This window comes from Manis pentadactyla, chromosome 9, assembly GCF_030020395.1.
Source record: "Manis pentadactyla isolate mManPen7 chromosome 9, mManPen7.hap1, whole genome shotgun sequence".
Lineage (NCBI taxonomy): Eukaryota > Metazoa > Chordata > Mammalia > Pholidota > Manidae > Manis > Manis pentadactyla.
In genome coordinates, this window is record NC_080027.1 from 36,983,321 (window position 1) to 36,996,078 (window position 12,758).

The following is a 12,758-nucleotide window of genomic DNA, read 5'->3' on the forward strand; positions in this document are numbered from 1 at the left end:
CATTCACGAATGCAAAAGATACAAGTATAGACAAAAGAGAAGACTTTAAGGAATAAGCATAGAATGAGAGCACAGTGTTTCAGATGTCTGGAATCAGGTGCTCAGCTTAAATCTTTCCCTTTCTACATGTTGACATGATTCCCTGACTTGAGGGCTAGTGGGAGGGAGTTTTGTAGTTTGTGACCACCCTATATTCACTTAATGTAGGATTCATCAGATTGAAGAAATCTGATTTTTCTCTTTTGTAAAATTAAAATAATAGTTAAAGTACACTGAATCATATCAGGCAGGCATTGTTACGGGACTGAGAGGAGAGAGAAATCAGGCCAATTATTGAAGAGAAATATGTATGTACAAGTAAGTTTGAAATCAGGAAAAGCAGGATGTGGATGAATATGGAAAGGAGAAGGAAAATGACTTAATTCTGTTTATGGATAACTGCCAATGGCTTAAATGTGTTGTTTATTCTAGAGAGCTATATGTCCAAGAACTCTGAAGATGATGAGCTAGCTAAAGAATCAAAGCGATCAGTTCGAAAGCGGGGTCGAAGCACTGATGAGTATTCAGAAGCAGATGAGGAGGAAGAGGAAGGCAGACCATCCCGAAAAAGGCTACACCGGATTGAGACGGACGAGGAGAGTTGTGACAATGCTCATGGAGATGCAGATCAGCCTGTCTGTGACAGCCAAGCCAGGGTCCTGCCTTCAGAGCAGGAGAGCACCAAGAAGCCCTATCGGATAGACAGTGATGAGGAGGAGGATTTTGAAAATGTAGGCAAGGTGGGGAGCCCATTGGACTATAGCTTAGTGGACTTACCTTCCACTAATGGACAGAGTCCTGGCAAAGCCATAGAGAACTTGATTGGCAAGCCAGCTGAGAAGCCTCAGACCCCCAAGGACAACGGCACAGCCAGTGCAAGCCTGGCCCCCAATGGGACAAGTGGTGGGCAGGAGGCAGGGGCACCTGAAGAGGAGGAAGATGAGCTTTTGAGAGTGACTGATCTTGTTGATTATGTCTGTAACAGTGAACAATTATAAGACTTTTTTTCCATTTTTGTGCTAATTTATTCCACGGTAGCTCTCACACCAGCGGGCCAGTTATTAAAAGCTGTTTTATTTTTCCTAGAAAACTCCACTACAGAATGACTTTTTAGAAGAATTTCAACAAATCCTGAAGTCTTTCTGTGAAGTGACCAGTTTGGAACTTTGAGGATAAATAATTGCTGTAAATTCTTTTTGATTTTCTTTTTCCAAGTTCATGGTCCTTGGCAATTTCATTCATGGAAAAAAAATCTTATTATGATAACAACAAGATTTGTATATTTTTGACTTTATATTTCCTGAGCTCTCCTGACTTTGTGAAAAAGGGTGGATAAGAATGCATTCCAAATCTGTGAGGGCCCAAATCAGAATGGGCGGGGGGGAGGGAAGCACTTGTGCTTTAGCTTTTTCATATTAAATATATATTATATTTAAACATTCATGGCATAGGTGATGATTAACAGACTGTTTAAAAGTTCAAGTCTGTGTTGTTGCAGTTTGAGAATTGTAGATAATGTCATACATAAGTCATTTAGTAACAGCATTCATAAAATCAACTTGTTTACTATTGGAGGTAACCACACAATAAAGAAGAAACAGAAAGTACCATCATAAAAACTCTAACCTAAGTTTCTGTTATAATGAAGTTTCTTGTTTGTTTGTTTTAAAAAATCATCTGAAAAGCATTTGTACAGTAAAATGTATAATGAAGCTTTGACAACCAGACTGTGCTAGCAGCAAAATTTATAAAACAGCTTTATGTAGTGGTGATGAGGTGGCCTCTAATACACTGTCAGTGGAGAATTACAGTGGAGCGTGGTCTTAGGCCCAGGTGGACTGTAAATTTTACAGATAGTGTAACAGTTGTCTCCTGGCCACTTAATATTTTAATATTTTGAAAGAAATACATCTATACATAACATACATAAAGAGATGCTAAGCTGATAGTGGAATTTTAGCACATGTGAAGAAGGGGAAAGGATTTTCAGGTGAATTTTAAGTGGTCTGTTCTTGCCCTTAGTATCTACTTCAAATTGAAGTCTACAAACGAAGCAGTTCCTTTCGGAGGTTTGTAGTTTTAAGTTTTAGTGTGTGTTTGTGTGTGTGTGTGTGTGTGTGTGTATGTATGTGTGTGTGTTGGAATTTCCTATCTGCCTGGATATATTAGCAGGGTTTGAATGTAGTTTTGGCCGCCTTTGGCCATTAGGCTTCTATAAAAATTCATTAATAGTCACATGACCAACATTGAGTTGATTGAGAATCACCAGTATACTTAATAGGCATGATACCCATTTCAAACATCTCAACACTTTAAAGAAAGATAAGCCCTCTTTGTTTCAAGTAAAAGGGGTTTGTAACTAACTAAATATCTAACATGTAATTGACACTAAAATATGAACTTCCTCTTCTTTAGTTTCTGTTAGAGCTGTAAAATTTCAGGCAGAGCCATAACATTGTATGAAGTGTAGCACTTGTGATTAAACCTTGCCTGTCAAATTCTGAAACCTTCAGCCATTATGTCTGTGAATACTTTGGCCCTAGGATTTGGGTTTTTCTGTTCCATTGTTGTGTCTGTTGCCGGCAACAGACACACCTTATCTGCTGCTGGCCCAAGGAACTTCATTGATTTTTCTTTCCAAATTAAGCATTTTATGTGCTAGTCAGTGTATAGTAAAGCACTTATCTTTTTTATTATTAAAAAGCTGACATTAGACTTGCATTATAAATACCTCTCTAAAAACTTTATACTCCTTTTCCTTCTTCAACAGGTGTTACCCTAACATCTTACCTTTTGGCTTTGAAAGTTTTATGGCTTTTGTTCTTCAGTTGGTTCTTTGTTTTGTTTTGTTTTGTTTCACTTTAGTTCTGTAGAACCTGCCCGTTAATATTTTTGCTTTGATTCTAGCAATGTATATGTATCTGTATAAAAAATAAAATAATGAAAGCAGCCTAAAAATAGGGTGCACCAAATAGCATGTTGTTCCAAGTAAGTTGTGATTTTTGTTTTGAGACCATGTTCCACTGGAAGGGAGGGAAGGGCTTACATTGACAGACAGTAGCACAGGGCTGAGTACCAAGCCTCCTTTCTATCTAGGTTTGTCTTGTTTCTTTGAAAGTCAAGTAAGAGTGTCTATAGCCTTTTAAACTAAGCAAGCAATAGGATTCCTGCTAGTGCAAGGCAAGTAGTTAGAATGTGCAGGTGGCCTATCCTGCCCCCATTCTCCCTCTGCCATTTTAGTTCTGCACCTGGGTAAAGCCACTACCATGTAGAAACTCCCATGTACCCTGTCTCTACCTCTGGACACATCAGCTCCTGCTCCCACCTGTTCTGCTCTAAGCAAGTGATAAGAAGTATTAAGTGAGTCATTTATTTTACAGGATGCCTAATGTGAAATAACTTCTTTTTGCCCATCTGCTATAGAGAACAAAAGATAATTTTATCATAGTAAAGACTGAGTATTCCATCTAACAAATGTCCTGCCGAAATGGGTTATGGTAGTACTGTTGCTTCCTGTTATTTACCAAACTTGAATCAAGTGAACTTGTGAACTTGATAGTGAATATGTCCTTTACATTCTGATTAAACCAATTAACTGTGCTTCATCTACAAAGAGTACAATCCAAGCAGCTCATACTTAAAAATCATTATGCAGATAGATTAATTCTGGGTAATTAAATGTTGAGCAGTTGAAAAATTCTGCTTGGCGTTTAGATTGTCTCTCAAATAGTCTATGTTCTCTGAAATATTAACTGTGAACATGCTTTGAAGAAGTTAAGCACAGAAAATTTAGTAAAAAGTCAATGTTCTGTATCCAAAGACATAATTCAGTCATTAGGAACTGGACACAGTATAAAGCAGCAATTCATCTAGAGCTTAGAACACCTTGGACCCGTGTCATTAGAGTACTAATCATGGATTTAGGGTTACAATAGCTGCTGTACTATACAGCCTTTAATACTTTAAACCCCTGTTTTTGAAATACAAGTTGGGCTCCCAGTATCAGACTCCAGTCAATAGCAGCTTAAGGGGAGATATAGTTTAATATAATATTCAGAATATTTAGTTTGCAATTTCTCTAAAGGTTGAAACTAGCCAAATTTTCATAAAGCAGAAGCTTTGAATTAAAATATGTGAGAACTCAGACTGAAAATGTGTATTTTGATTTCGTAGACTTAAGCTGATGAAATAGTGTTTAGTGTTAAACAATTTCCACTGTTGGCACATTAGTAGAAAATGATCATGGAAATATTTTCAGGAATTTACCTGATACCTTGAGGTTGGGTTTCCTTGACACATGTTTTTCCAGGTGGTCAAGGTTGCAGATTCGGAAAATAAAGAGTTTCATTTAGAATAAATTAATGTTTTTACTGATAATCTTTTTTTTTTAATGTGCCCTGCCAAAGAACCAAGGACTTCAAATGTTCAAGAAGTAGTTGGAAAAAAGAATTTTAACAAATTAATGTAAAAAGGATATTACGAACTCCAGTTTTCACTTTTCAGTTGATAGAACCCATCCCATAGTATGAATTTGAGCAAAGTACATGTATTAAGAAAAATAGACATTTACTTGATATTTAGAGTTAAAATGATGAGAAAATGTTAACTACTTTTAAGTGGAATTGATGTAATTTTCTTTGTCACAGGAATGCCTTTTTAGCTTGTTTGTGGGGATAAAAGATGTTAACCATTTGCTAGTTTTTACCATACAACTGAATGGAATTTAATGAATCTACAAATTTAATATTAAGAAAAAGTTGTGAACTCTGCACTTCGCCAACACAGTGGATCAGGTCCATGGCTCATGGCGTTTGCCTCACAGCTATAGAGCAAGTATTCAAAGACCCAGACCTTATTTTTAAATGAACATATATATGTATGTGTATATATACATAAATTTATATGTATATACATACTTTAGATGTTAGAATAAAAATTATTTGAAATCAATTGACATTATAAAAAGAAACAATTGTAACTGATGTGAAATTAAGAACACCATTTAATTAGAGAAAGTCTAGAGAAAAATAGTGAAGTTCTTCTTGTTGGTTTGATATTCTGAAAATATATTCTTGGTTCTCCAAGAAGTGAGAATGCCAAGACTGCATTTCTGCTGTGATCTACCTAGTCTTCTGCTTAGTATCTGTTAATAAGCTTTCTTAGAATACAATCCATTCCTATTTTACCCACCATTCCAGTGTGTACCTGTAAACCTACCCTTGGAAGTGGCAAGCTAACTGCTGATTTTCTTCATTTGTTTTTTTACAACAATCGTGAAAAACAAGGCGTTCTGCTATCAGTGTATTTAAACTGGGTTGTTGTGTCATGTACACTTAATTTGTTTTCAAAATAATTCACACCACCTTAAATTATTTAACATTTTTTGAGTGCCAAGAAATGCTAAGTAACTAACATTGAAGATAAAATTATTCCCCAGCAAGCAAGCAGTCATTGTAAGCCAAAATGTGTGGTTGTTATTTAAACACTTTAGATTATACATTCAACATTTTTTTTTTCATGTGAACCCTCTCAGAAATTGATTAGAAAGGGATTCTTTTAGTGGTTTTTTTCCCTCATTTTGGTCATGTAAACTCAGTACTTTATCTTACTTGTACCATTTTCTCTGGGAAATACTGCAAACCCAGTTCTGGCACATAGTAGTGATTTCAGTTAATAAAGTTACTTTAATAAAGTTAAGATATAACCTATGCATAAGTTAAATGAGAGGGTGTAACAAATTATTAGACAAGTAGAAATTTATTAATAAACTCCTTAGACATTTTAAATGAGAAACATTTTTACAGGAACTACATTTGTGTTTTTTGCCAAACCGGTTCAAGCTAGAAAATGCACTAAGGACTGAGTGACCTGCCTTGTTCGTTTTGCCACTGGATGATGTAAGTTAAGGATGGAATTGTTAACCCTAACTATATATTTTCTTGACTTTCATCAGTTTCTAAAGAAATCTAATTTAAGTGTTTGGAGTTTTGTTTAACCTGTATTTATTGAGTTCTGGTCATAGACCAGGAGCTGCATGTCACGCTTATAGACAGCTAGAACACAGTCAATGGCTCAAGACCTTCTGAATCGTTTAACTTATTTTGTATGTTGCAAAAAAAGTTTATTTTGCTTGAGAGTCACATTTTTTATAACTGTACAGCTTTTAAGGGATGGGAGGTGGAAAAGTACCCTGAAATAGGATGTAGATTTTTACAATTGTGTTGATGCTAGAACATCTACAGGTGCATTATGTAATTAAACCTAAAATTGTTAAAAAATTTGTGCCGTGGTCTTTTTCATTCTCCTGCCCTAGAGCAGAGTTGGTGCATGTCGATACTGTATGGACAAACCTTGAAATTAGGCAAATAATCTGTGTCCAAAGCTTTAAGATCATTACGTGAAAACTGTACTCACACACATAGACATACACACAGAGATCTAGTTTATATTAGTGTAAATGGATTTTTCAACTTCATAACAGTTATAACAGCGCACATTTGGCAGTTAACAGCAGATTACAGTGCATGATTTTCATGATGCCTGACGGTATTCTCAATGTTGGTCTGTTGTTTTTTCTTACCAAAGTAGCTTCTTGATAATGGTATCTGAATTGAAGCTTGCCCAAACTTGACAGGAGTTGTTTGTCTACAACTTGAAAGGGAGTGTCCTGTACTAGGAAGGGAGGTTGGGGAGGGCAGAGCTTGGTTACTTTTCAATCTGTGAAAGAAGGAAAAACTAGAATTGCTCCATTTGGTTCTTATTATTCAGTAGTCTTAATTACATAGGAATATTTGTCTGCTGGAAGGGATATCAGATTTAAATTTAAATTCCCTCATGATAAAAATATTTTGAAATCTTGTAGAGCTGCGGATTCTAGCTGTTTTTTACTGTAAGTTTTATTAAGATACCTTTATTTAAATGCCAGTACTTTTGCCATCTGACAAATTTACCATTCTCACCTTTGTAGCATAGCACAAATGTATTCTTGTAAAGAATCCAATTCATCATAGTTTCTATCTAAACTACCTTTATTGTCAGCTAATGTGGGATGTCAGTTTTGTTGCTATCCTCATCCATTCAGAGGTGAAGACTGGAAATCATGAATTTCCAGATACAAACTCCAAATAAGAATTTGTAAGTGGCATATGTTTGAGTTCCATTTTGATTTTAAAGTCATAGCTGGGATTCATGGAGTGTTTCATCAGAATGCCTCTTGGATTTTCAGACAAGCTTAACATGAAATGCTGTATTTTCTTATGCATAAAAAAAATTGCCTAGAATAGGTTCCCAGAATGCTTTATTTTGTTTCTAGGAGGTAAGAGCTAAAGCAGAAACTCCAAGATTACCATAAACATGTTAAGGTAATCAGGAACAAGCTGTTAGCCAAATACAGATGCTCTCTACCACATATACTGTTGTACTGCATGTGTGGGGGTGGGGGAGACATTTGAAAACTGGAAATATTCCAATAATGCACAAAGTAAATATTGTGCATAGAAAATATGGGAATTCCTGGTAGCTTAAAGCTCCAGGTGTTAACTGCAGCGTATGAATACCTAGTGCGTTAGAATTGCAGTGCATAGTTGTTAAATACGATATTCCTTGTAAGTGACAACCAAAATAGTTGTGGCTGGTGCCAATATTTTTGTTAGTGAAATGTTCAGTGTCTCACTACAGTCTGATCAGAACTCTTGGTATTATAAGCCAAGCCTAAAGCTATTTTATAGCTATTGGCCTAATTGTGTTAATGTTTTCTTTCAAAATGTTTTATTATAATACTTCTGTCATTTCTCTCAATATCTGTAAATTGTCATAATAAAAAATTTAAATAATTTGATGTATTTGCAAACTTAGTTCATTTTAGACTTTGTGGCACATAGAAAGCTGAATTTTCTGTAACAGTTGATAAAGGATGAAAATTTTTATCACCCCAAGAATAAATGAATTGTTCTCCTACTCTCTAGAAAATAAATCTGCCAAGTGCATCAATTTCTCCAAAATAATTTTTAAGGCTATTTGCCGACCTCATGAATTACAGATACCAGAAAGCTATTCTTGATTTTTATCTTTATCGTCTGGGGAGCTGACACATTACAGAGGCCTTGGACTTTGTTCTGTGTGGCCCTATGGGAGCACAGAACTAGACACAGAAGGCAGAAGCCATAAGGCTTTCCATTTACTCTATGGAAAAACTTGATTATAGAGTTCTTTTTTTATTTTATTTTTAAGGTATCAGTGATATACAATCACATGAGCAACATTGTGGTTATTGTATTCCCCCCTATTATCAAGCCCCCACCCCCACCCCATTACAATCACTGTCCATCAGCATAGTAAGATGCTATGGAGTCACTACTTCTCTGTGCTGTATACTTCCTTCCCCGTGCCCCCCCCCCCATATTATGTGCTTAATACCCTTACCATCCTTTCCCACCCACCCTCCCCAATCCCTTTCCCTTTGGTAACTGCTAGTCCATTCTCGGGTTCTGTGAGTCTGCTGCTGTTTTGTTCCTTCAGTTTTTGCTTTGTTGTTACATTCCACAGATGAGTGAAATTATTTGGTACTTGTCTTTCTCCGCCTGGCTTATTTCACTGAACATAATACCCTCTAGCTCCATCCATGTTGTTGCAAATAGTAGGATTAGTTTTCTTATGGCTGAATAATATTCCACTCTATGATACCATATCTTCTTTATCCATTCATCTACTGATGGACACTTAGGTTGCGTCCATATTTAAGGTATTGTAAATAGTCCTGCTATAATCATAGGGGTTCATATGTCTTTTTGAATCTGTGATCCTGTTTTCTTAGGGTAAATTACTATGAGTGGAATTCCTGGGTCAAATGGTATTTCTATTTTGAGTTTTATGAGGAACCTCCATACTGCTTTCCACAGTGGTTTAACTAATTTGCATTCCCACCAGCCATGAAGGAGGGTTCCCCTTTCTCCACATCCTCAACAGCATTTGTTGTTTGTCTTTTGGATGGTAGCAATCCTAACTGGTGTGAGGTGATATCTCATTGTGGTTTTAATTTGCATTTCTCTGATGATTAGCAATGTGGAGCATCTTTTCATGTGCCTGTTGGCCATCTGGATTTCTGCTTTGGAGAAGTACCTGTTCAGATCCTCTGCCCATTTTTTAATCGGGTTATTTGCTTTTTGAGTGATGAAGCACGTGAGCTCTTTATATACTTTTGAGTGTCAACCCCTTATCGGATCTGTCATTTACAAATATATTCTCCCATACTGTAGGATACCTTTTTGTTCTATTGATGGTGTCCTTTGCTGTACAGAAGCTTTTCAGCTTGATATAGTCCCACCTGTTCATTTTTGCTTTTGTTTCCCTTGCCTGGGAAGATATGTTCATGAAGAAGTCACTCATGTTTATGTCTAAGAGATTTTTGCCTATGTTTTTTCTAAGAGTTTTATGGTTTCTTGACTTACATTCAGGTCTTTGATCCATTTCAAATTTACTTTTGTGTATGGGGTTAGACAGTGATCCATTTTCATTCTCTTACATGTAGCTGTCCAGTTTTGCCAGCACCATCTGTTGAAGAGACTGTCATTTCCCCAGTGTATGTCCATGGCTCCTTTATCGTATATTAATTGACCATATATATTTGGGTTAATGTTTGGAGTCTCTAATCTGTTCCACTGGTCTGTGGCTCTGTTCTTGTGCCAGTACCAAATGGTCTTGATTACTGTGGCTTTGTAGTAGAGCTTGAAGTTGGGGAGTGAGATCCCCCCACTTTATTTTTCCTTCTCAGGATTGCTTTGGCTATTCAGGGTCTTTGGTGTTTCCATATGAATTTTTGAACTATTTGTTCCAGTTCATTGAAGAATGCTATTGGTAATTTGATAGGGATTGCATCAAATCTGTATATTGCTTTGGGCAGGATGGCCATTTTGACGATCTTAATTCTTCCTATCCAGGAGCATGGGATGAGTTTCTATTTGTTAGTGTCCTCTTTAATTTCTCTTAAGAGTGTCTTGTAGTTTTCAGGGTATCGGTCTTTCACTTCCTTGGTTAGGTTTATTCCTAGGTATTTTATTCTTTTTGATGCTATTGTGAATGCAATTGTTTTCCTGATTTCTCTTTCAATTAGTTCATTGTTAGTGTATAGGAAATCCACTGATTTCTGTGTGTTAATTTTGTATCCTGTAACTTTGCTGAATTCCGATATTAGTTCTAGAAGTTTTGGAGTAGATTCTTTAGGGTTTTTTATGTACAATCTCAGGTCATCTGCAAATAGTGACAGTTTAACTTCTTCTTTACCAATCTGGATTCCTTGTATTTCTTTGTTTTGTCTAATTGCCGTGACTAGGACCTGCAGTACTATGTTGAATAGAAGTGGAGAGAGTGGGCATCCTTGTCTTGTTCCTGATCTGAAAGGAAAAGTTTTCAGCTTCTCGCGTTAAATATAATGTTGGCTGTGGGTTTGTCATATATGGCCTTTATTATGTTGAGATACTTGCCCTCTATACCTATTTTGTTGAGAGTTTTTATCATGAAGGGATGTTGAATTTTGTGTAATGCTTTTTCAGCATCTGTGGAGATGATCATGTGGCTTTTGTCCCACTTTGTGTTGATGTAGTGGATGATGTTGATGGATTTTCGAATGCTGTACCATCCTTGCATTCCTGGGATGAATCCCACTTGATCATGATGGATGATCTTTTTTATGCATTTTTGAATTTGGTTTGCTAATATTTTGTTGAATATTTTTGCATCTAAGTTCATCCGGGATGTTGGTCTGTAATTATTTTTTTTTTATTTTTGGTGTCTTTGCCTGGTTTTGGTATTAGTTAACTTCTTGAAGGTGTCCTTTGACACACAAAGGTTTTTAGTTTTGATAGTTTTTTTTTCCTTGCTTTCTCAAGACTTTAAATTTAGTGCAGTGTCACAAAGGTTGATGTTTTATGTTTTCTTTTAAGAGTTTTATTGATTTAGCTCTTAAGTTTAGGTCATTTGATATAATTCTGAATTACTTCTGTATATGGTGTAAGGTAGAGATCCAAATTCTTTTGCATGTTTCTAATCACTTTTCCATGTTTCTAATTACTTTACTGCAATTGTGCAATAAAGCACCATTTATTGAAAAGACTATACTTTCCGCCATTGAATTATCTTGACATCCTTTTCAAAACTCAATTGACCACAGATGTATGGGTTTACTTCTGGACTCTCAATTTGATTCTACTGGTTTATATGTCTATCCTATGCCAGTAATACACAATCTTGATTACTGTAGCTTTGTAGTAAGTTTTAATATCAGGGAGTGAGCCCTCCAAATTGGCTTTTTAAATTTATTTCTTAAGATATCATTGGTGTACAGTCTTATAAAGGTTTCACATGGGCAACATCGTGGTTATTACATTCACCCATATTATCAAGTCCCTGCCACACACCCCATTGCACTCACTGTCCATCAGTATAGTAAGATGCTATAGGGTCACTATTTGTCTTCTCTGTGATACACTGCTTTCCCTGTGTCCCCCTACATTATGTGTGCTAGTCCCCTTAATCCCCTCTGCCTCCCACCCCACCCACCCTTTGCACTCCCTTTCCCTTTGGTAACCACTAGTCCCTTCTTGGAGTCTGAGTCTGCTGCTGTTTTGTTCCTTCAGTATTGCTTTGTTGTTATACTCCACAAATGAGGGAAATCATTTGGCATTTGTCCTTCAACTGGCTTCACTGAGCATAATACCCTGTAGCTCCATTTATGTTGTTGCAATGGTAGGATTTGTGTCCTTCTTATGGCTGAATAATCTTGCATTGTGTATATATACCACATCATTATCCATTCATCTATTGATGGACACAGGTTGCCGCCATGTCTTGGCTATTGTAAATAGTGCAGTGATAAACATAGGGGTGCATATGTGTTTTTGAATCCGGGATCTTTGTTTTCCTTGGGTAAATTCCTAGGAGTGGAATTCCTGGGTCAAATAGTATTTCTATTTTTAGTTTTATGAGGAACCTCCATATTGCCTTCCACAATGGTTGAACTAATTTACATTCCCACCAACAGTGTATGAGGGTTCCCCTTTCTCCACATTCTCGCCAACATTTGTTGTTCCTTGTCTTTTGGGTGTTGGCCATCCTAACTGGTGTGAGATGATTATCTGATTGTGGTTTTAATTTGCATTTCCCTAATGATTAGTGATGTGGAGCACCTTTTCATGTGCCTGGTGGCCATCTGAATTTCTTCTTTGGAGAAGTGTCTGTTCAGATCCTCCACCCATCTATTAATTGGGGTATTTGCTTTTTGGGTATTTAGGCATGTGAGTTCTTTATATATTTTAGATGTTAACCCCTTATTAGATATGTCATTTGTGAACATATTCTCCCATACTATAGGATGCCTTTTTGTTCTGCTGATGGTGTCCTTTGCTGTACAGAAGCTTTTTAGCTTGATGTAGTCCCATCTGTTCATTTTTGCTTTTGTTTCAATTGCTGAAGGAGATGTGTTCAGGAAAAACTTGCTCATGTGTATATTCAAGATACTTTTGCCTATGTTTTTTACTAAGAGTGTTTATTGTTTCATGACTTACATTCAGTTTTTTATCCATTTTGAGTTTACTTTTGTGTATGGAGTTAGACATTAATCCAGTTGCATTCTCTTACATGTAGCTGTCCAGTTTTGCTGACACCAGTTGTTTATGAGGCTGTCATTTCCCCATTATATATCCATGGCTCCTTTATCATATATTAAT

At 36.3% G+C, this 12,758-nt stretch overlaps 1 protein-coding gene across 3 annotated transcripts in view; it reads left to right on the forward strand.

Annotated features, from left to right (window-relative positions):
- RSF1 (remodeling and spacing factor 1) overlaps positions 1 to 6,319 on the forward strand; it is a 152,475-nt gene extending 146,156 nt beyond the window's left edge. For all 3 annotated transcript variants that reach the window (XM_036895512.2, XM_036895513.2, XM_036895514.2), the window contains one exon: positions 472 to 6,319. In XM_036895512.2, coding sequence (XP_036751407.2) covers positions 472 to 1,037 — 566 coding nt within the window. In that variant the 3' untranslated portion in view covers positions 1,038 to 6,319. The remainder of the gene's footprint in view (positions 1 to 471) is intronic.
- The last annotated feature ends 6,439 nt before the right edge of the window (positions 6,320 to 12,758 follow it).